Genomic DNA, 23496 nt, shown 5'->3' with positions numbered 1-23496 from the left:
TTTTGGATGCAGGAAACCGCCTTGCATTAATGACATGCAAGGTAGGTGTTCCCGTCCAAAAAATGACTTTAAGGCCTGTGCGCCTTATTTATACTCCTGCGTCATTTTGATGCACAAGAGGGGGCAGGCCTTAAAAAATAAGCTGCATCCTGATGTGTGCCGTTTTTTAATGCCTGGGTGAGGGCAGGCGTTAAGGGACCTGTGGGCTCACTACCATGGTCTCTGGAAGCAGTCCAGAGGTGCTGTTACCTGACCCCGGGGACACCCCCTGCCACCCTCGCCCACCCCTGGAGGATACCCATGAATGAGGGGACCCATCCCAGGTAAGTACAGGTAAGTTGGGGTAAGTATAATTTTTTTGTTTTTTTGAAGTGGCATAGGGGGGCCTAATTTGGGCCCCCCTACATGCCACTGTGCCCAATGACCATGGCCAGGGGACAGAAGTCCCCTGGGCATGGCCATTGGGCAAGGTGGCATGACTCATGTCTTTGCTAAGACAGAAGTCATTTCAATGGGGGTTGTGCGTAAAAAAATGGCGCAACTCCGGTTTGAGACATGATTTTTGACTCAAACCTGACTTGCACTATTTTTTGACACACAACTCCCCATTTTCCTCTATGCCGGCGCTGCCTGGTTTGAGTCATTTTTTATTTTACTCTGACCAGCCCGCAGCACCAGCTAACATCAATCCTTAAATAAGGCGCCCACCTGGCGCATAGGAATGTCGTTAGCCGGCGGTAAAAATGTTTACGCAAACCAGCACCGCCGCTGGTTTGCGTCAAAAAGTATAAATATGGGCCTTAGTACGAAGCAAAAGTACTGGGGATGGGAAAGTAGACACAGTGTACCCTTTTCCCTCATTGGTGCAGTGACACCCTTGGCAAGGAGTGCCTGGACCTCTTCCTCTAACAGCTTAAGTTGGACTGGGCTGAACATGTGGAAGGCTCAACAAGCTTCACAAGTGGTTTTGTCATGGATTGGAAAACAGCAAAGCATAGACGCCATGCAGGTTGCTCCAAGGATAATAAGCATTAATGTTAGGGCAAAATTGAAAGGGTGTACGTTCCATACCCATGCCCTAGGTGCATTCTCCAAAATGCAGCCCACGATGGATCGAGGTTCATCGAAGGCTGGAGCTTTTAAGACACAATATTCACGGTGGCATTCATATGGCTGTACACTCCAACTCTAACCAGGCGGTCTTCCTCCAATTTCTCACACCAGTACTTCTACAAGATGCTAGGGCGCCCTGCTATTGGGGAGGAGACTTCAACTATGTTTCAGAATTCACCCTAGATCGCTCTCATCCACCAATCCCAGGAGCACACTCAATTGCTTTGACACAACACCTTAAGCGCTCGAACACACAAAGATAAGTGCTAGATACTTGGCATAGTTTACATCGACTAGATAACAAATACTCCTTTTATTCAGGGCTACACGATCTCCACACCCGAATTGACCGTATTTACTGCAAGCCAAATGCACTCACGGCAGTAAAGGAAGTGGAATATTTAGGTCGTACAATGTCTGACTACTGCCCTATGCACCTCTGTATAATGTGGGCCCCGGATGCTCCACTATACTGACTCTGCGCCTACCCACAGATGCCTTATGGGATGACGGCTTCTGCACCACACTGGGGGAACACATCACAACATATTTCAAAGAAAATGAGGGTTTAGCATCCGAATCCTGTGTCGAATGGGATGCTTTTAAAGTAGCCCTGCGAGGGCATGCAATCAAAATGACATCAGGGAGCCCCTATTGCTCCACAGGTTTACTGGGATGAGGCTTTAAGCACCTCATTGACTGACAAACGATAGGCACAATGCATAGAGCTTCCTAAATTGATTTCCATTAACTCCATGTTTAAGTACATACAGTTCAATTTCTTGCATCACACACACCTTACACCAGAATGGCTGGCAAAAATATATCCTGGAATGGCCAACACCTGCCCCTGCTGTCATGCATCAGCTGCAAATTTCATTCACATGATATGGGTCTGCCTACAAATACTGAGCGATTGGGACACAGTGACACTGTTAATCTCAGACACGGCGGGCGTCACAATCCAAGCAGATGGCAACCACTGTTTACTAGGAATCACATCCCGCTCAGCTGTTCACAAGCCAATTAATAAATTCATTGACCTGGCCCTGGTGTTGGCTAAACAGAGGATTGCTATGTAGATTGCTATGTGCTGGAAATTCTCAGCACTCCCTCCCATTACTACGTGGCTCAGGGACCTGCATATAAGTATCTTAGCTGAACAGCACACCCTACGGCTTTGGCATTTGAGCATGACACCCATAACAAACCCCCTGGACTGGCAGAGTTACTTAGAGAAGGTGGAAGCCAAGTGAGACAACAGACTCCAATGAAAGTCGCATCAGTAAGCAGACAGACAGCATATGCAGTCTACCTACCACTTATCTTATAAACAATTAGTGACAGCCCTACATTTTGAGACTCACACTAGCAACCCTTGAATCATACAGCTACAATGTACACACCGCAAATGGAGGCATGTTCGACCATTGTGGGATGAAACCAAACCCCTCTGCAACAGAGGGGCATACCTACCTTCCTTAGTGCTTGTCCCCCTACCCCCCGCACACTTACACAAGGAGGCACACTCTTCATGGCCGGAGTGGTACCTTGTCTTGCTTCTGAAGGATAGTGTACACCTGTTGAGAGCAATGTTATGTTATGGTTAATGTAAAAGTCACTATTTCTGTCTGATCTGTATTACTTCCATTAGGGAAAAGGCAGGCATGGTGTGTTGGGCTGGCCTACCACTACTTTCATCCTTATGTTGAAGTTCATGAAACGTAAATATTCCTCATTTTGTATAACTCATTAACAAACATAGCTGGAAAAGACTAGGGTTCAGGAATGAAACATTGTGTGATGAAGTGTTATTTCTTCCTTAATTAAACCACAATAAAGAACCATTTGAAAAAAAGACATAATACTTCATAAGGTAGCAGTCAGTGTGGGTTTGAGGAGAAATCTCTGGCATTACGGAGAAACTGTTGATGGGCACAGTGTTTCTTTCCAGTCGCAGACATTGAAGTTTGAGTAACTGGCACTAAAGTACCTGGCCAAGAATGTTTTGGTCCCAAGGCTGCATTCTCAAAAATCTGACCCCAGTGGTGGAAGGAAACAACCTGTGGTGGAGCCTGTGTGTCTGTGCACTGTAGACCAAGGGTAGAAGCAAAAGAGGTATTATGACTCCACCTGCTTTGGTGAAAAACAAGTTGCAAACCCCCGGGCCCAACTTTAAATGGAATGGGTATGCAGGGCCTGTGTATCAACAGCTACTCATGCTATGAACACGATGATCCTTTCTTTGTTATGTTTTAGTTCACTTTTAACCAACATTCATGTTATCATCATAGGCACTGCTCCCAAAGCTATAGTTATTATAATAGAGCAAAGTTTCAGTAAAGGGCAAAACACTGAAATCAATGTGTAAAGTGGTTATCCCTTCTTCTGTCAAAGTTGAAGCTATGCTTGTTGAATGTTCCCAACCAATTTTAAATATAATGTTTAGAAGGAAAATATTAATTTTAATGGATTATAGTGATTTACTTTGATGTAGTTGACTTCTAGGCACAGTAGTATCTCACCTTAGGTCTCCCTCTACTCAGTGGTACACTAAGGATCCGGGAGATACTAAGGGTGACTGTAAAGCATTGTCGAGAAGTGGGGTAAAAAATAGTCTCTAGGCAACAAAATTAGGTATAAGCAAGGAATTAAAAACTATAGAGTACAACAGGGTAGTTCAGACTATTATAAGAATCACATTTTGGTCAGGAAATTATCCACTCTGGAACTCTTTAAAATTTGTTAGGGAATTAACCAGCTTTAGCTAAACCTATACAGAGATGCGGCCTTCATAAGAACTCTGTAACTTGCTGTCACTATTTTTTGGGTAAAAAAATCCAGCTGATTTATTATTCCTTCACAATCAACACCAGAGGTGTCCCTACTTCTTTGGAAGTTTTCCCTAATTCCTGCCACTTTTTATTTGAATTTGAGGCCTTCACTTCTGCTTCAACCAATACTAGCATCTATTTGCTCCAAATTTTTAGGTGTTCCTTGTACAGCACAATTATTTCACCTGATATTTCCTTAATTTAGTGCACCTACATGCCACTTGATCAGCTCATTCCTCAAACCTTATATTTTACTTTCACATTGGAAACAGGCCGGAGGGGATCCTACAACTGCAAAAATACACGTTGTACTCATTATTTCCAAGCCCTTACCCCTCAATCTTTCTCTCTTATCTTTCTGTGCAAAAGTCACAAAAGAAACAATTAACTAACAACTCGGATTTCAAAGCTCAGAACATTCTTATGAATTCTCATCAGGTAGGCTTTTGCTCATATCAGGGTATGGAAGGAGAATTAGTAGCTGTCCAAATGAACTACACTAGATGGAGGATCAAAAAAGTTCAGTTGCTTTGATTGTGCTTGACGTCTCAGCCACATTAGATATGGTTTGTCACTCTTTGATTCTAAACAGGTTGGTTGTTTGTGACTTGAGAGGGTGTGCTCTAGACTGGCTAGATTTCTTCCTTACTGGCCAGGCCAGAGTTAATCAGTTTTTTCACCCTCTTCCTGTTGGAGTTCAAGATGGTGGCTGTGTGAATTAGGGCAATGTTCCATTCTGGTAAAGCTTGATAGGAGCATAGGGGCCCTCCTGGATGATTCTGTATGCTTCTCTCCACAAACAGAGAACACCTCTTCTTGCTTTCAGCACCTAAAGATTTTAAGAAAAATGTTGCCTTATCTTCCCAAATCTGCCAATTTTCCTATTATCTGTGCATTAATTAGGTTGTGACTAGACTATGTGAATACTCTCTATTTGGAACTTCCAGTATATGAACTACAACGCCTCCAACTTCTACAACACTGTGCAGTGCAACTACTTTTCTACCTACTGTGTTCCTATATCCAGCAAAATTCTTTCTTTCCCTTGCCTTTAAATAGAGAAAGCATTGTTTTCAAGAGCCTGTGAATTTGTTGCATCACAATCATTACATGACTGTGACCCTCTCTTCCATAGGACCTATTTTCCAGTATGTGCCAGAGTCCTTTGCTTTCATCAGTTCATTTACTTCAGGTTCCTAAGGTGAATAAATCTCAGCAAGAGGGCAGGGCATTCACAAACCAGGTTGGTTTACATTTGAAGTCATTCCTTCGCTACCTGAAAGCCCAGACTAATATATTTACTTTCAGAAAGCTGCTTAAAACCTGGCTATTCAATTATCAATTCTTCTTGCGGTATCATTCGACTTAGGAATCTTGTCTTTGGAGCCAGAACCCTTCAGGTCATCAAGTGCTTTATAAACAACTCAAATAAAATAAATACAAAAATAAAGTGCACTCATACTTTAGAAGAATCATACATATGTAGCATCTCTTTTAAAGATCACATTTTGATTCATAATATGCCTTCTAGTGAGACACCTAAATAATAAATATAGACAGGGCTATTCAGGGAGGTAGCTTACAGCTGCGGGTAACTTACAAGTGTAACATTACTCTTACACTTTTGAGTAACTTTATTAGTTTTGGCTATTCACAAAATCATAGGGTAAAGTGACTCAAAAGTGTAGACTTACAGTCTCCACCACCTGAAAAAGGTTTACTGCCAAAAAGAAAAAGTAGAAAGTCCTGCACCCTAGATAACTGACCACTGACACTGCAACATCCTCCCATAGAAATTAATGGAGGCAGAGACGTAAAATAAAACCCCATAGGAAATAATGTGACACTAAATAGTTTTAAAAATAAATAATCATAAATGAATGTTTAAAATATAAAAATAAAACATTTATTTTTTAGTGTATAAAACATCTTATTTTTAATATATCAATTAATGTAGCATTAATGTTTGCAAATATAATTAAATTACTTTTAATTAATTCTATAATACACATTTAATAGGTATTAATACTTAATAAAAAATACCTGATGTGGAAATGTATTAACAAGAGTCATTTTTAAAATATATTCAAAGAACAAGTTACCTGCGGTAATGCCTTATCCAGTAGAGACGCTATCAAGTCACAGATTCCTTACCTTACAATAATCTCTAGGTGTCAGACTGGATCGGGAAACTTTTGGTGAGCAGTACCCTTGTGTGTTGGTAGGTAGCGCTGTTTGGTTCCGCATGGCACCCTTCCGCACAAGAAGTGATGTGCACGGTGCCTATATAAGCGCCATTCCAGCATGCTGACATCAGTTTCTTTTTGCAGCTTTCCACATCGGAAGTGTGGAGTCACAAAGAATACTGACCACTGGGGTGTGATTGTGATACTAGGACCCTTGAGATGGAAACAGCCCTTCACTCTAAATCTGCTCACAGAGTGGGGAGGATGGGTGGATCGGTAAGAAATCCGTGGCTAGATAGAGTATCTACCAGATAAGGCGTGCCAAAGGTAAGTAACTTGTTCATCTGACAGTTTGAGTTGCAGTTTCATTACCTTAGAATAAATACCTAAGCAACACCTATGCAGAGCTGGGGCTGCAAAAAAGGATTACATTAAAAAGCCCTGTAGGACTGAATTGGTAAAGTGTCCATCTCGGTAGCAAGTTTGTGAAGGAGGGCATTTGGTGACGGGTAGTGTGCAGGTGTGAGAGCAGCAGGCTCCAGGCCGGTGGGCTGGATCAGAACAAGAGGGCTGAAATGGCAGCTTTCCCTGCCTACAGCATACCATTGGCCTGAATGCGCCTAATCTCGGAAGTGCTAAGCAGGGTCGCGCCGCCCGACCCTGCTTAGCGTTTCTGAGATGGGTGCTTTCAGGCCAGGGTGGTTTGGCAGGCGGCACTCCGCCGCACATGGAACTCCTCGGAATTCCAGAGAGTTCTCAGCCAACTCCATGGAGTTCTGCGGAGTAGAACTCTGTGAGTTCTGCACCCCTAGCAAAAAGAGGTGGTCCTCCATCAGCTTGTCTCAAGTAGGCGCCATGGGTGGAGGGTTGGTGACAAAGAAGAGGGAGTAACACCTTTGAACTAGCTGCAAAACCCAATGGCCAGATGTTATTAACCTCCAGTGGTGCAGGTGATGGCGTATCCTGTCCTCCACTGGATGCCCAGGATGGTTAGAGGTCATACTAAAGGGGATTGGAGGCTGCAGCTGCTGGAGGGTGGCGGACTGGCTTGAAAACTGGCTGCCCGTTACACATGGTCTGTGGGAACCGTGTCCCTGGCCAGAAAAAGATTGTGAAATTTGCTAAACGGGGTGGCTGGGCATGTAAAGAAGCATTTGAAAGCCCCTCCTATGGCCAAGAAAGGGGTGGAAGGTGGACTGGGCTTGGCAAGGGGACATAGAAAGGCCTAATGACCTGCCCGTGGTTCCGCTGTCCGTGAAGCAGTCAAACGCAGCATCTGTCTTCTCTCTAAACAGCCGAGAGCCACCAAAGGGCAAGTCCATGAGAGACCCACAGTGGGTCAACAATGACCACTGCCCACAGAAGGTGACCCTGTTGTGCTGGAGGGAGTTGTTTTGATTTAAAGAATGGATGCACAAATTCACCAGGATGGCCCTGCTGTGGCAAGTGATGGGGCTACACCAGACTGCTGGCCTCCAGGGTTCTGTGTGGTGGGACAGAATAGGGATTACTCACTGCGGGAATGTTTGGGAAGTGATACCCTGCTACTGTTCCTAGAAATGCAGGAGCAGTACTAGTTTTCCCACACACAGTTTCATCAATCTCTGCAATTGCAGCACACCCTATCGGCCTAGATTCCGGCTGGCACACAAATCCCAGAATTTAACCCACCTGAAGCCAAGATCTGGATTGGAAGTCTGGGCGGGGGAGCCATCTCTAGGATCTGTCATTCTCTAGTTATTAATACCCCAGACCGCTTCCAAGAGCTGCGTCTGCCATGGTAGGCATGGGTGGGCGACCTTGATGATGATGACTGGCGTGAAGCCAGGATGGAGGGAGATGGCCATCTTCTTGCGCCTCCACATGCTTCAACTCCACTATCTGCATCTCACATATAGGACTCCTTGACGGATGCGCAGAGCCAGCAAGGCCTCTCAGACCCGATGTCCAAAATGTTCCATTGCAGAGGCTGACTTTTTTCCACTTGATCCCGGCCTGCCTCGCGCTCAAACCCCTTTTGGGAGGGGATAGAGAGAGAGAACTCTCCATGCCACTGAAAACATGACAAGATCTGGGGCAGGTGGTGGGATTACCATGGGCTAGATGTGGGGGCTTAATATATGGACACTGAACTACGCTTACTGTGTAGTTGTGTGGAACTGGTCATACTGTGTGTTGCTAATGTTGCTAAAATCAATAGGAAAAAGTGCTATACCTGTAGTCCTAGTTCTGCATCGTAAGTATCTTCATTGAAGTAATAAATGTTGTATAATTCCCCACTGCCAGCATGGATCCCAGAACACCTTCTTAAATATATACATTTGTACTTGAAGACAATGAGATTGAAGAATGTTCATCACTGAAATAATTTTTTATATTTCATCAGTGCAGGCTGTCAGAAATGTAGTTTCCTTCTTAATTCTGTATTGGAAGAAGAGAATGAAAAAACTGCAACATAGACTTTGAGGTCTGAACTCTTTGCCATGGAAAAAGTCTGCCTATGGACAAACAACATTAAGAGAAAATGCAGTCTGATAGTCTACAACTGAAAGGAACTTAAGAGGAAGCCTGTACCTTTAAGAACCTCAGAAGCACTCTATCCTACAATCCACTGTAGTGGCAATCTGCCTATGAGTTTCAGTTCTTTTTTACATAAAGTTTATAACACATATGCTCTGACATCCAGGGTGAAGAGAGGGTTGTTTATTACTTCAATGAAGATACCTATGATGCAGCACTAGGAGTACAGGTATGTAACTTTTCCTTCTGCATCATAGGATCTTCATTGATTGTCATAAACTTTGAAAAGAGCAGCAAGCTGAAGAAAAAGAATCCCTACAACAGCTGTCAGGTATGAGTGTATGCCAACATTTTCTGTGTACACTAACTGCACTATATGCACTGTACTGAAAACAGCAAATCTCAAGTCCAAAATAACAAGGAACTACTTAAACAGATTCTGTAAAGTTTCCTATCCGAACTCTGCGTCACCCTGAGTGTCTGTGTCTAGACAATAGTGTCTTGTAAAAGTGTGTATAGACTTCCTAGTTGCTGCCTTACAGATATCTACAATATGGACTTGTCTGACTCAAGCTGTTGTTGCTGTTTTCACCCTAGGAGAGTGAGCTTTGGTTTTACCAGGCAAAGGTTTATTAGCAAATCGGATTTACAAAAAAATGATGGCTGAGGCACACATTTTCACACTTAATCATTTTAGTGGATGAGGAATGAAGAACTTATCAACAGTTGGTGTACAAGTCTGGACGACCAGCCACATACACTCAGTGTAGGACAGTCAACAAGAAAAAACGCACATGACTCAGCACTAAAATCTTATCTTTGTGAGAAAACTATCACATTATATCCATGTTTCTTATTAAATCAGCAAAATGTTCATGAATAAATGATCACATAATTCAAAATCGCACTAGGATTGTTCTTAAAATATTCTTTCTTTATTCAAAATTCTTCCTGAAAAATTATTTTCACTGTAGCCAATGTTTTTCGTCCCTCAAAGGGACTTCTCCAGGACTGATTGCGTGTGTAAGTCAAACATGCCCACGTTGCCTTCCTATCAATCGTCCTCTGAATATTAGTCTTGTTTATTCACATTCAATGTCTGCGCAGCACCCACAAAAAGCCTGAAAACCACTCTGGAGGAGTCCATTTGAGGGAAGAAATGTGTTGGCTACAGTAAAAAGAAGTGTTTACAAAGAAATTTGAATAAAGAAAGAATATTTTAAGAATAATCTTGATGAGTTTTAGAAGATGATGATGATGAACATTTTGCTCATTTAATAAGACTTATGGATATGATGTGATCATTTTTTCACATGGATAAGATTTTGACTGCTGAACTATATGGTTTTTTCTATTAGCAATTTGGTAGCACAAAGAAATACATGAAACTATCAATCTTGAAATGGATTGTTTCGAAGCCGCCAAGGCTTGCCTCAAAGGATCATAATTTATAAGGAAATGGCTCGATTTCCTAATACCCTTTGACTTGTCCAAATAGAAACACAGCACTCTCTTAACATTAAAGGAATGTAGCGCTCTCTCACTTGCTGTGTTGGGGCTAGGAACAAATGCAGGGAGTGTGATAACTTGGTTGATATGAAAATTTCAAACCACTTTAGGTAAAAAGGAAGGATGTGTACACAGAGGTACTCTACTATGTTAAAAAAAAGTGTGAAAGGTTCTGATGATGACAAAGTCTGTAACCCACTAACTCTATGTGCAGAGGTAATGGCTAACAAAAAGGCAGTTTCCCATGATAAATATTGAGGAGTTGATTTATGTATGGGTTGAAATGGTGGACCCATCAGCTTTGGTAGTACCAAATTCAATTCCAAAGGAGGAGAAGGTTTCCTGACTGGAGGAAAAACTTTCTTAAGTCCTTCTAAAAAATCCTTGACCACAGGACTCATGAAGATGGTTACGTTGGAGTTTTTCTGTATGCAGTAATCACTGTTAAGTGTACATTGATAGATGAGAATTGCAGACCTGACCTGGCCAGATGAAGTAAGTATGGGAAGATAACATTCTCTTGTATAATAATAGGGTCATGAGCATTGTTATGGCAGCACATGCTGAAACGTTTCCATTTGAGGGCATAACATGATGGTGTTCATGGTCTCTGTGATTCTTTAAGAATGTTAAAACAATCTTCGGGAAGATTTAGTTAAACTTATTGAGTGAGTGATTTCAAGAGCCATGCTGCAAAACTCTAGGATTGGATCATGGGATGCAGAATTTTACCCTGAAGCCAGGAAACAAGATCCGGCCTAAGTGGAAGGTGCCTGTGACTTACAATGGATAACAGGAGGAGATATGTGTACCATCACTGTCTTGGCCAACCTGGTGCAATTAGAATCATTCTGACGTTCGATTTTCACAATTCTTGGATTACTCATTGTATGAGTAGTATCAACCAAATGATCAAAAGAACATTGCCCAGAGACTGTGGCTCTGGAGCCCTCAAAGCGAAGTCCCTGCATTTTTTGTCTTGCGCTGTGGCAAACAAATCTAACATTAGAGTACCCTGTTCCTTGAAGATGATGTTTACTACCACATCGTTGAGAACCCACTTGTGATTTTTTTTGTGAAAACTACTGAAATCTGCTTCCACTTTTTGGCTTCCCGGAATGTGGAAGGCTGTAAGCAATAGTCCTCTTGCTGGTGCCCAATGTCCTATCGTCTGAGCTTGGTATGATAACTGTCTTGATCTTGTTCCACTCCATTTGTTTATATAGTACCCTGCAATGGGATCATCCGTTTCAATCATGAAATCCGTGGAAGTGAGACATGGAAGGAATGTTTTGAGAGCTAGATGTACTGCTTTTAGCTCCAACAAATTGATATGATAAGACATCACCTGAGACCAACACCCTTGGATCGTGAGGGGGTCCAACTGTTCACCCCATCCTGACAAAAACACATCTGTGAGGGTGTTTTTTTCTGAAATGGCACTCCTTATAGGAGATTGTGTGAGATTTATTCCACCAGTTGAGGCTGTAGCTGAGAGATCGGCAGAGTCCATTGCTGCATTGATTGACTGATTAAATATTAAGGAGCTCTCATTTCCAATTTCCAGAAAATCCTGTTGCCTGTCGCCAGGTAGATCAGACATAAAGGCCTTTATTCCATCCCAGATCTCCCAGTAATATCTGTCTTACAGGGCAGCCGCATTAGCATTCTTTAAATGTGTGGAAGCATATCCCACAGACCTTCGTGCCAACAGCATCCATCCTCTTGCTTTCTCTAGCTGGTGGAGCTATGAACTCCAAAAGCAGAAGCAAGCCTTCGCCTCACTGCTGTTGCAATTATTGAATCCGGTTTTGGATCTTTTCTCAGAAAATCCAGATCTTGCTGCAGAGGCCTATACTTTTTTGAGAGCTGTGGTGTAGCAGATTTTACTGTGGCTGGGGTAAGAAACTTTTACAAAGCGATGTGGAGAAGAGCAGGAGGAAGAAGAAGAGGTCTTGGCGTGCATCTTGGCTGTAGGGTTTCCAGGTTCACCAATACTGTAGGCTGGGGAGTATTTACAGTTATGTTCAGTTTGGTGGCACCCCTCACTAGCGCATCCTGAAAAGTCATAATGTCCTCCACTGGGGAAATCCTAGTAGGAGACTTGGGTAAGGAAGTTGGAGTATATGACGAATGCATTGTTGTGGAACAAGGTGATCTTGACCTGGAGGGTGAGGAGGGTATTAATGCTTTGTCGAAGGTGTTCTTGGTGGCAGACCTCTAAGCGGAGATGGAGCTTTCTATTTCCTAATCGGTGGCTTGGACGTGGCTCTTGAAACCCTTTCCACAGGAGACAGATTCAAAGGGCGTAACGAAATTTGTAAGGGGTTGTCTGCAAGTATTATGAGCCTTATAGGAGGAAGTGTTGTGTCCATTTGTGCTGCCTAGGTCTCCGATGTTAAGAGATAGAAAACTGTGAAGAAGGAGACCTGGACCAGTCAACGGATGTGGGTAGACTGACTTGATGTAGCCTTTTTTTTTTTAACTGGAACCAGCATCTTGGATTGTAAAATATGCCTTTTTGACTCCAAATGAGTTTTACCCTTTGAGTGATGAGACTTCGATGTCTAACAGTGGGATCTCAACATCAATTGGTGGCTTTTTGATTCCGAGTGAGAATGCAACAATTGTGAAGGTGTCGCCGTTGTAGTTTTCAACATCCACTGCGGTGTCGTCACTGTCTTAGACGCTCAGTGGTGATGGTGGCGCTTCAACGCTGGCCCCTCCCTGGATGGGGAACAGAACGATGCTAAACCTCTCAAAGGGAATGTCAATGTTTTTCACATCAGTGAGTGTCATTGATGAGAATGACGTCGATGCCGATGTCGAGAAGGAGATTTTCTGTCCTTAGATCTCCCTATGTGGGAGTCTGTACCTGATTTGTCACTCTTTTCCGCCCCATAACGAGAGGAAGATCTTTCCATTCTTTTTTTTTCTCCTCTTCCTCATTCATGTCATGCATCAAACCATGCAATCTGATGCCCTCTCTGTCCTTAATCGTCCCCTTTGACATTTTCTCACCATCCTTTTGTGTGGTGCGAAGGTGAAAGACACACCACACAGACTTTATGAGCATCAGAGGTCGACTTCTTTCTTCCACACGATGGGCATTTGGTGAATAAAGAAAGCCTTCTGATGAAAAACTTCAGTCAGAAATAGGAAAAAGTTTTTTCTCAACAAAAGGGATGCTAATTTGTCGAGTTAGATCTCTTTAACAAAATCCGCAAACAAAAATAAACAAATTGCAGAGGTGTGAAAACACCACAGGTGTTTAAAGATCCTGCTTGAAGGAGTCGGAAAAAAGAACTGACACTCGTAGGCAAACTGCCACTACAGTGCATTGAGGGATAGGGTGCTTCTGAGGTTATTAAAGGTATAGGTTTCCTTTTAAATTCCTTTCAGTGGTAGCCTATCAAGCCGCATTTTCACCTCATGCTGTTTGTACATACGCAGACATTTCTCCATGCCAAAGGGTGCAGATCTCAGAGTTTATGTTGCAGCTTTTTCATTTCTTCTACTACAGCATTCAGAAGGAAAATATATTGTTGACAGCCTACACTGAGGATTTATGGAAAAATATTTCAGTGATGAACATTCTTCCATCTCATTTTCCTAAAGTACAAATAAGAAGGTATTCCAATTATTCAATGTTTATGACTATCAATGAAGATCCTACGAAGAAGAAAAATAAAAAACAACTTCCCACATGAAGTAAAAAAAAATACATTTTATTATTATGCAATAATATTTATTAAAGTGACATAGAAGTAATCAAAAGTAATTTAATTATATTTTAATAAAAATAATTGCTGAATTAATTTAGAAATTCAAAAGGGATTTTAAAATATATTTCATAACTGAATATTAAATGTTTTATTTTTAGATTTTTTGTAAACATTAAACTTACATTTCCTATGGGGTTTTATGTCCCTATTTCCATTACTTTCTACGGCAGGCTGTTGCAGTACCATAAATGGGGCGATTACACTGTAGGTGAGTAGGACTATGGGCCGCATTATGACACTGGCGGTCATGAGACTGCCAGTGCAGTGGTGGTCAGACTGCTGCCAAAGCAGCGGTCCGGCCTCCACATTAAGACCGTGGCGGAGCCGCCACAGTTGGACTGCTGACACCGCCAGGTTGCCGCCAGCCTGGTGGTGCCAGCGGTCTCAATCCACCAGGGCAGCGCTCCCCTGGGATTTACGAGTCCCCTTTTCGCCAGCCTTTGCATGGCAGTAGCCCCGCCATGCAAAGGCTGGAGGAAAGGGGTGTCGAGGGCCCCCATAGACAGCCATCACGCTTTTCGCTGCCCGAATTATGGGCAGTGAAAAGCTTGACGGGTGCTATCGCACCCAACGCACCGCCAAATCACCACTGGCTCAATTATGAGCCGGCGTCACTGTTAAGGCCGTGTTCCCCGCTGGGCCAACGGACGGAAGACCAGCGTGGCGGTCTTGAGGCTGCCCGCCAAACTCATAATGAGGGCCTATATTTGTTTTTCTCTCCTCTATATATTAAATCCCAAAGTTTAAGTTTGTTTTTGTTTTAAAAAAACACATCAATCAATGGTGCTGACATGCTAGACATTTCGCAGCACGCTGGGATCATTTTTGTTCAGAAATTGAACTTTTCCTCGTGGTCCTGAATAGAAAAACATGCATACTGGAAGAACTGCCTTAAACAGGCATACCTTTTGACCAACATTGACTGATGTCAGAGTGCTAGAATGGGCGTCGGTCAAAGGGCTCTGGAAATCTGGGAATCGTCCCTCTTGGGCAGCCAACTATTAGTCGGTCAGAGGGGGCATCTTTCTCTTTTTGGCATATGCTCTGAATCTGGCAAATGATCCCTACGGCAAGCAGACTGACAGCCAAAGAATTATGATCACAGCAGAGAACTCCTGATGTTCTCCTGCATGATACATCAGTCTTCTGGACTTATTTTAATCAATAATGCCTGACTTAGTAGGCACAATAAAACTAATTGGAGTAGTGTCCTGAACTGAAAGGGTAATTTTTGTTCTTGCTGTTTGTACATTTGTACATGAAGACCTATAAAGAGGTATACTCTGCTAAAGATGTGGCACTTACTGGCAAGTGATCTTTACTGAGTATTGTTAGTTTGTGTAAAACAGCATCTGAGGTCTTAACCATGGTCAACTCCAAGAGTAGACCATGGCAGATCAACCACATGAGGCCTGACAGTGATGTGAAGCAAGAGTGAGAGTGAATGGGAGTGTTACAGAATGAGAAAACAGAAGAATGTTACAGGAAAGGATGAAGAAAGACAAAGGTGTAATAGGGAAAATGATGGTGGAAACATGCGAGAGAAGGAAAAGATGAAAGCAAGGATATCAAAAGATAGGCATGATAAACAAAGAAGAAAGAGAATGAAGTAAAGAGAGAAGAGGATGGGGATACAGAAAACATCAAGCAATGTGAAGAGAGTGTTGAAAGGAAAGTATAGTTATACAGGTGTCAAAAAACTCAACAACAGGCAAAAAGAACAAGTGAATAAGAGTCAGCAGGCACCAAGAGGAGAGATCAGGTTTTTAAGTGGCATATATATCACAGATTTACACATCTCCTCTTTCTTGCTCACCTGCACCAAGTCTGAGTAGGGGGTCTGTCTGCAGCAGGCATGCAATAAGGTGCTGAGCATCTGAAGGGAGGGCCTCATCTCCATCTGGCCAAAGGATCTCATCTGTGGGTGGAGAAAAGAAAGGACCTCAGAGGGCTCTAATACACTCCAACTTGAGGCAATTATCAGCTCAAACACATTAATTCATGATTTGCACATTAATTGACAATTTGCTTGTGTGGTTCTTGTTAAAGTGTGGATTTTCTTGATATTCTAAAGTGTTTTTCTGTAGTTCTAATCAGGGGACAAACAAATACTCCATAGGAGGAGCACATTGACAGCAGTACTTGATTAGCAGAGTCTGACAGTTTCCTGACATCTCATGAGCTTTATGAGATCGTAGAGTGTCTGAAGAATAGGTATTGTGGGCCATGATCAAGATCTGACTATGTTGCTTGACAGACTCGGGTTGGTGAACAGGTTTTTGCACACTTTTGTGGGCTTTGTGACAGAAGGAAAGATTTCCCTTTCACTAACCAGTCTAAATACAGAAAGATGTGGTGACCTTGACATCACTGAAGCCATGTACAATGTAAGTATCTTTGGGGCAGGCCTTTAAATTGGTGTCCAACTACCATGATAGTATTTGTAATGTCCAATTGGGGTTGATATGTGTATGGAAGTAACCACCTTACATAGCCATAGAAACTTTGAACTTTAAGTCTTCTAACAAGAGCAAAACCTCCTTTGCGGTCACCATTCTGAATAACTGCTTACTTAAGTATTTGTTGAGCTTCTGAAGGTCTAGGATGTCACTCACTTAATTTTTGTTCCTTATCAGGAAAAACCTTAGGTAGAACCCTTTCATCACTAGGATTAGGATATGGGTTCCAGGGCCCCTTTTTGCTGCTTAGACAGCCCCTCTGCCTGCAGAATTTTCAGATGTTGGTGAGACTTCTTCTATGGTGACATATGTTGTGGTTTCTGAATGAAATCCAGCCTTATTTGATAGGATCTAAGACTCAGTCCTCTGTTATAGCTTGTTGTACAGCACAGCAGACAGAAATCCTGCCTCCCACTGGACCTGGAGGGGAGTGCAGAGGGGACAGGGTAGTTGGAGCCTGACGGCATGATGAATCCCCGTTGGCATGATGAATCAAGTTGCTTGCTTTGACCAGAGGCATTCTTCTTAGTGAGCTGTTTGAAGTAAAATGGGTACAGTAGCTGAGGAGAATGTGGATGGTAATACGGATTCTGGTAATATAGTGTCTGCTGCATGTGATGTTGCCAAGCTGTGCCCCTTTTAGCACAAAAAGGTTGATGTCGATATTGGAGGGCTCCCAGCATATGGTCCTTATCGGTATCTATCTTAATTGAGTGGAGGGCTTCGCCCTTATAATTTTAATAGATGTGGTGACCCTCAAAGGGCAAACCTATATCCTGTGTTGTACTAGAGGTCTGAAGGACGTCAACTGTAACCACTCCCGTCTCCTAGAAAAACACAGCGCTGGCCATTTGTCTGAAGCAATATTCTCCACATTAATGACCCCTCTAATAATCAATGCAGAAGCCTTTTTTCCTTCCTGAAGAATGCTCCAAGCCTCATCTTCATTCCATCCGGTAAAAGGTCCAGGTATAGAGCCATGTATGCTCAAATGATGCAGCAGCCAAGGTAGCCACAAGTTTTCTACCTTCACAATCAGGTGGTGCTATGCATGGGGACAATGGATTTCTATAGTGCTTCTGTGGCCAAGAAGACAAGCTGGAATGTTGTCTGAAGCTTTATATTTTTTGTTACTCCTTGGTACAAATGTAGACATAGAGGTTGGGGTTTGCATAATATTAACTCTATGTTACCACATGTATTTAATAAATCATTAGCATAGCCTTGGTCGATCTTCTTGGTGCCACCTTTAAATCATATAAAAAGGAGTCCATTTCCCTGGCCGTCACTTGCTAAAACAATGGGGCATATTTATACTCCGTTTGCGCCGAATTTGCGTCGTTTTTTTCGACGCAAATTCAACGCAAAACTAACTCCATATTTATACTTTGGCGTTAGACGCGTCTAGCGCCAAAGTTCATGGAGTTAGCGTCATTTTTTGGCGTGAACACCTTCCTTGCGTTAATGAGATGCAAGGTAGGCGTTCCCGTCTTAAAAAATGACTCCCAGGCATGTGCGTGGTATTTATACTCCCGGGCAAAAATGACGCCCGGGAGTGGGCGGGGCAAAAAAACCCGCATTTGCGCCTCTTTTTAACGCCTGGGTCAGGGCAGGCGTTAAGGGACCTGTGGGCTCAGAATGAGCCCAGAGGTGCCCTCCCCTGCCCCCAGGGACACCCCCTGCCACCCTTGCCCACCCCAGGAGGACACCCAAGGATGGAGGGACCCATCCCAGGGAAGAAAAGGTAAATTGTGGTAAGTATTTTTTTTAATTTTTTTTTGTGGCATATGGGGGGCCTGATTTGTGCCCCCCTACATGCCACTATGCCCAATGACCATGCCCAGGGGACATAAGTCCCCTGGGCATGGCCATTGGGCAAGGGGGCATGACTCCTGTCTTTGCTAAGACAGGAGTCATGTTAATGGCGTCTGGGCGCCCAAAAAAAATGGCGCAAATCGGGTTAAGACGATTTTTTTGCCTCAGCCTGACTTGCCCCATTTTTGGACACCCAAACGCCATTTTTCCCTACGCCGGCGCTGCCTGGTGTACGTCGTTTTTTTTCACGCACACCAGGCAGCGCCGGTCGGCTAACGCCGGCTAACGCCATTCAATAAATACGGCGCCCGCATGGCCCTTCAGAATGGCGTTAGCCGGCGCTAATTTTTTGGGCGCAAAACTGCGTTAGCGCAGTTGTGCGTCAAAAAGTCTAAATATGGCCCAATGACTTTGACACTCTTTCATCCAGAGAATGGAAACATGCGACATAATCTAGAGGCAAGTCTGCATGGAGTGGCATATGGTCACACTGTATCGCCACTCTGTTCATCTGTCCTGGTGTCTCTAAGAGCATTCCTTTCTCTCCTTCCTCATTTGTCTATCTGGGATTTCCGCTGATGAAGGTAAGGGATGTAGTGGCTGCCGAGGTGATGTATGTTGAAGAGTTGCTGATGCTGCATTGATTCTAGTTGTGGAGCTGGTGGATGTAGTGAGGGCTGATATGGCATTCCCTTGTGTGAGGAATGGGGCAGAGACCATGCATAATAGTTCCACATCATGCAATGCAAATCATGACGTCTTATGGAACACTGACCATTGAAGGCTTTAAATTAGAAGAATCTTCGTAAATATTTTATATATTGTGCGTTATTAACAACAAACAGAATGTGGATTCCCTTTCAAATTTACATGCATTAACTGACATAATGCTACAGAATTTGAAACAATTTTGCTATGTCTTGTTAAAATGTGGTTTAATGACTTTTGTTAACACGGCCTCAACCAAAATGGATGTATTCTCTTGCATTTTCTCTGTTCATTATTTCTGTAGCATGCAGTCAAGCAGATACATATATATTTATTTCCATTTACATTGTTCTTCCTGTTCTGAAAAGAACTTTCCAAAACAGACTAGTAATGTTGGATTTTCAAGGTCCTTCCGTTAGCTTACTGTATTGCATTCACTCACAATGGTTTGATGTTGTAGTAACTAGCTTGTCCTCCATCACTGAAATCAGCATAGAGCAGGCAGAATCAATATTCATATAGTGGTATAGCACTCAGATGGTAAGGCAACATGTTGTTTTATAAAACGGTGGCCAGCTTTGCTAAAAGTGTAATTCCTTTGTTCTCACCATGATGATTTGTAAACCCCAGATTTTAGGGAGAGGCCATAGCTTCCACGGCCTTCCGATGCTAGTAGAGATGCCTTCCGTTTTCTCATTGATTTTGCTGCTCACCTGGGACTTGGAATTTTTCTGATTTGCACATTATTCTGTACTGTTCTATTTAGGAGAATCTGAGAGCCCTTTTGATATACTGTAACGCGCCTTATCTTCGGACGCATTGCCTCATGAAATTGAGGTTTAACAGCTTCTCTGATTATTCTACGAGTGGCCATGCTGTCGAGGTAATATTTTGAGGTGTACAATTGTAGGGGTCCCTGCACCCACAGTGGGATGGAACCATATTTGGTGAAGTACCTTCTGGAAGCAAGGATTTCTTTGCTGGAACCAGAAAGAACGGCACACTCTTTCTTTTTGTTTTCATTGACGGAGGGGTCATCACCGCAGCTGTTGCTGACGGGGCAGATGTCAGTAGAAGAGCTGTCTACAGTTCTCAACATTTTGATGTTGGTGACTTCGTCATCAACAGGACAAGAGCTGGCTTTGGCGTCTGCATTTTTGTTGGTGAGCCAGGTATCAGTGAGGAGTTGATGTGTTTAACTGTTGATACTGCTGTCAATAGTGGCTCACTGATGGGTGGAATGAAGACAGTTGGCTCGATGGTCAACAGAGTCGATGACAAAGGTGTCACTATTACTCCAGTATTGGAACTTTCGTAGATACACATGCTTGAATCATTCCCCATTGTCGAGATGGGAGTCCCCAGTACCTTTATAAAGTAGTGTTAAAATAGGCCTAAACTCAGAGGCCCCAGGCCCCTTAGTTTAGTATTCCTTGAGAAAAGGACTAAATTTGAGAATCCACCAACCAGGCACCCAACCCACTAGAACACTCCTGAGAGTAGCTCCAGTGCCTCAGATTATCTACCACACGTCATGCTAGGGAGTCTTCAGTGAGCCCTGCTCAGCTTTTCTCTGTTTTCCGGCTATTCAGAAAATTCTTCCTAATTTCATCTGAGTTCTAAAGGTTTTTTTTGCCTTTAGTTCTTACCTATATATCTTCTCAGAAGACTGTCACCATGTCTGACAAGGAAAAGAAGAGTCTATTCAGACCCTGTAAAACTTGGGGTAAAAAACAGTTTACATTTTGAGGATCCACATCAGAATTGTATCTACTGCCTCTACCTGGACCACTGCACAAAGGATTACAAGGTGTGTTGTACCTTTTTCTCCAAAACTCTGAGGGACAGAATCGGCAGGCTGTTAATTTGACTGCAGAAACTTAAAACTAGAGAACATCCATTTTCAGATTCTGAGCATGAGGACCCATCTTCCTCTTCTAAAAGGTAACAAAAAGAGAGTGATCACCTCAGAGAAGACCTTCCTCAGAACAGCCAAGAAAGGCCTACAAAACGACCGCCTCAGGGTCTTATAAAGGCCGCAGCCCTTCTTCATCTCCTCATAACAGCTATCATTGATCTAAGGACAGAAAAAAGGGCCGGACAGGGTTAAAAAATCCTCATCTGAGCCTCCTGCACCACTTCTTAATGTGTCTCATGAATTCAAGAAGTCTTCCTCTACTTCACCTGTCGATAGGCCGTCGATGAGGACCCCACCATCAACGACATATTTGTCAGTGACGGCACTGATGAAGTTTTCCCTACCATCGATGACAGCTTCATCATCAGCAGCACTGACGACGACTTCCCCACCGTCAACAGCAGTGACAACGAGCTAGCCACTATCGATGAGGGCATCATCTGCAACATCATCGACAACGAAAACTTACACATCACTGTCGTTGTTAAAGCTGACGGTGACCATCGCTTATAAATCATCCTCTTTTCCGAAGACGTCACCAGCGGTGACCTCAACCTCTAAGCCGTCCATGATAAAAATCTCCTCTGTGTCGTCGACCGCAGTCACTCCACAGATGACTAGTACACCTGCTATACCGTCGACGTCCTCTTCGTCAGCACCATCGACGATCCCGTCGACGAGTGAAAAAAAGGAAAAAAAGGCAAGAGAAATTAACATTGGAGTATACTTCCCCAAGCAAGATAAAGAGATGAGGATTCTGATGATGAGGGACCCTATGGAACAGCGCATAGTCCCTCTCAACTGAATGTAAAATATCAGGATGATGCGGAAGAATACTACTATGTGTCAACATCAGGACAGTGCGCGCTCTATGGGCGACAAAAATGCAAAAACCCAGTCTTTATGCAAGAGCATAATTCATGCATTGTGTTTATATGCAGTATGTTAACCTTTTGTATTGCAGAGTTTAACCTTGAAAAAAAATATTAATGATGTTTGCAATAACTGTTCATTTGCAAGGTATTGCTGCAGGCTTACTGAGTGTGTTAGGGTGTGGTCCCTTTCTAGGACCTTATAGAAGCTTTCCCTGCCGCATGACTGGGTGTGGTTTGTGGGCTGGACCAGACTCTATATAAGGGAGCCAGCCCAGCTCCACGTGCTCACTATTCAGAGGTCCCAGTGCAGAGCAGCAGCAACTTCCTGAGTTCCTGTTCCGGAGGCCTACCTTGATGTTCCAGGCCTGCCCCACATTATATTGGTGATCCTTGAGCAGGGCGGTAAGGCGGAGGTCGGGCTGGGCCCTCGACCCCGTTCTTAAAGACTCTAGAGTTTTGGGCCTACTTGTGAAACTTTCCGAGTGCGCAATTCATTGCTCTCATGTAAACCTTGGCATTCAGATGGCAACAGCTTGTGCGATCATGTCATGGCATTTGCATGTTCTTGTTCGAATCGGCAGAGTGCGTGATTCATTGCTCTCATGTAAACCTTGGCATTCAGATCGGCAACAGGGTGCGCGATCATTTCATGGCATTTGCATATTCTTGTTCGAATCGGCAGAGTGCGCAATTCATTCCCAGCATGTAAAACTTGACGTTCAGATCGGCAACATTGTGCGCGATCATTTCATGGCAGTTGTATATTCTTGTTCGAATCGGCAGTGTGCGCGATTCATTTCCAGCATGTAAAACTTGACGTTCAGATCGGCAACAGTGTGCGCGATCATTTCATGGCATTTAAAACTTTGGTGTGCTGTGTTTGTTGAGGTGCACATATTTATCCAGAGGTTTTGGATTTCCTGTGAAGATGCTTAATTCAAATTGTGACATTCTTTGTGCATATTAAGTTCCTAGTACAATTCCTATTGTTTTCCAGGGAATGTTTCCGATAGCCTTTTGTCCTCATGTAAAAATGCAATGTTTGTTCTGAAATATTATTCTAGAAGGTTCTTGTATTCTAGACAGTATGTGATATTTCATGAAAAGCTCATATGAAACATTGTATTAACCCATTCTTGATTTTTTCCAGGTACCTAGATATCTTGAGGTCTAGCTATAGTCACTTCTTAGGTTATCCATGGTTACAGTATGAGACCTCTTAGAACCATTGAAAGTCAATGTGATTATATCTTGACATTGGCCCTGATTTTAACCTTGGCGGACGGCGGAGGCCGTCCGCCAAGGTTCCGCCGCCAAATGACCGCACCGAGGTCACAAGACCGCGGCGGCCATTCTAACATTTCCTCTGGGCCGGCGGGCGCTCTCCAAAAGAGCGCCCGCCGGCCCAGAGGAAATGCCCCTGCAACGAGGACGCCGGCTCAGAATTGAGCCGGCGTAGTTGCAGGGGTGCGACGGGTGCAGTTTGCACCCGTCGCGTATTTCAGTGTCTGCATGGCAGACACTGAAATACTTTGCGGGTCCCTCTTACGGGGGCCCCTGCCGTGCCCATGCCATTGGCATGGGCACGGCAGGGGCCCCCAGGGGCCCCGCGGCACCCCCTACCGCCATCCTGTTCATGGCGGGTTTCCCGCCATGAACAGGATGGCGGTAGGGGCTGTCAGAATCCTCATGGCGGCGGAGCGCGCTCCGCCGCCATGAAGGATTCCCCCGAGCAGCGGTAAGTCGGCGGGAGCCCGCCGACTTGCCGCTTCTG

General features: G+C 43.7%; 1 protein-coding gene across 1 annotated transcript in view; it reads right to left on the bottom strand.

The window, feature by feature from the left end:
- MAST1 (microtubule associated serine/threonine kinase 1) overlaps positions 1-23496 on the bottom strand; it is a 696806-nt gene that overhangs the window by 222995 nt on the left and 450315 nt on the right. Inside the window, exon 17 of the mRNA XM_069231862.1 lies at positions 15764-15865. Within this exon, the coding sequence (XP_069087963.1) occupies positions 15764-15865 (102 nt within the window). The remainder of the gene's footprint in view (positions 1-15763; positions 15866-23496) is intronic.

This window comes from Pleurodeles waltl, chromosome 4_2, assembly GCF_031143425.1.
Source record: "Pleurodeles waltl isolate 20211129_DDA chromosome 4_2, aPleWal1.hap1.20221129, whole genome shotgun sequence".
NCBI lineage: Eukaryota > Metazoa > Chordata > Amphibia > Caudata > Salamandridae > Pleurodeles > Pleurodeles waltl.
Note: the sequence above shows the minus strand (reverse complement) of the source record. Positions and strands in the feature narration are given on the sequence as shown.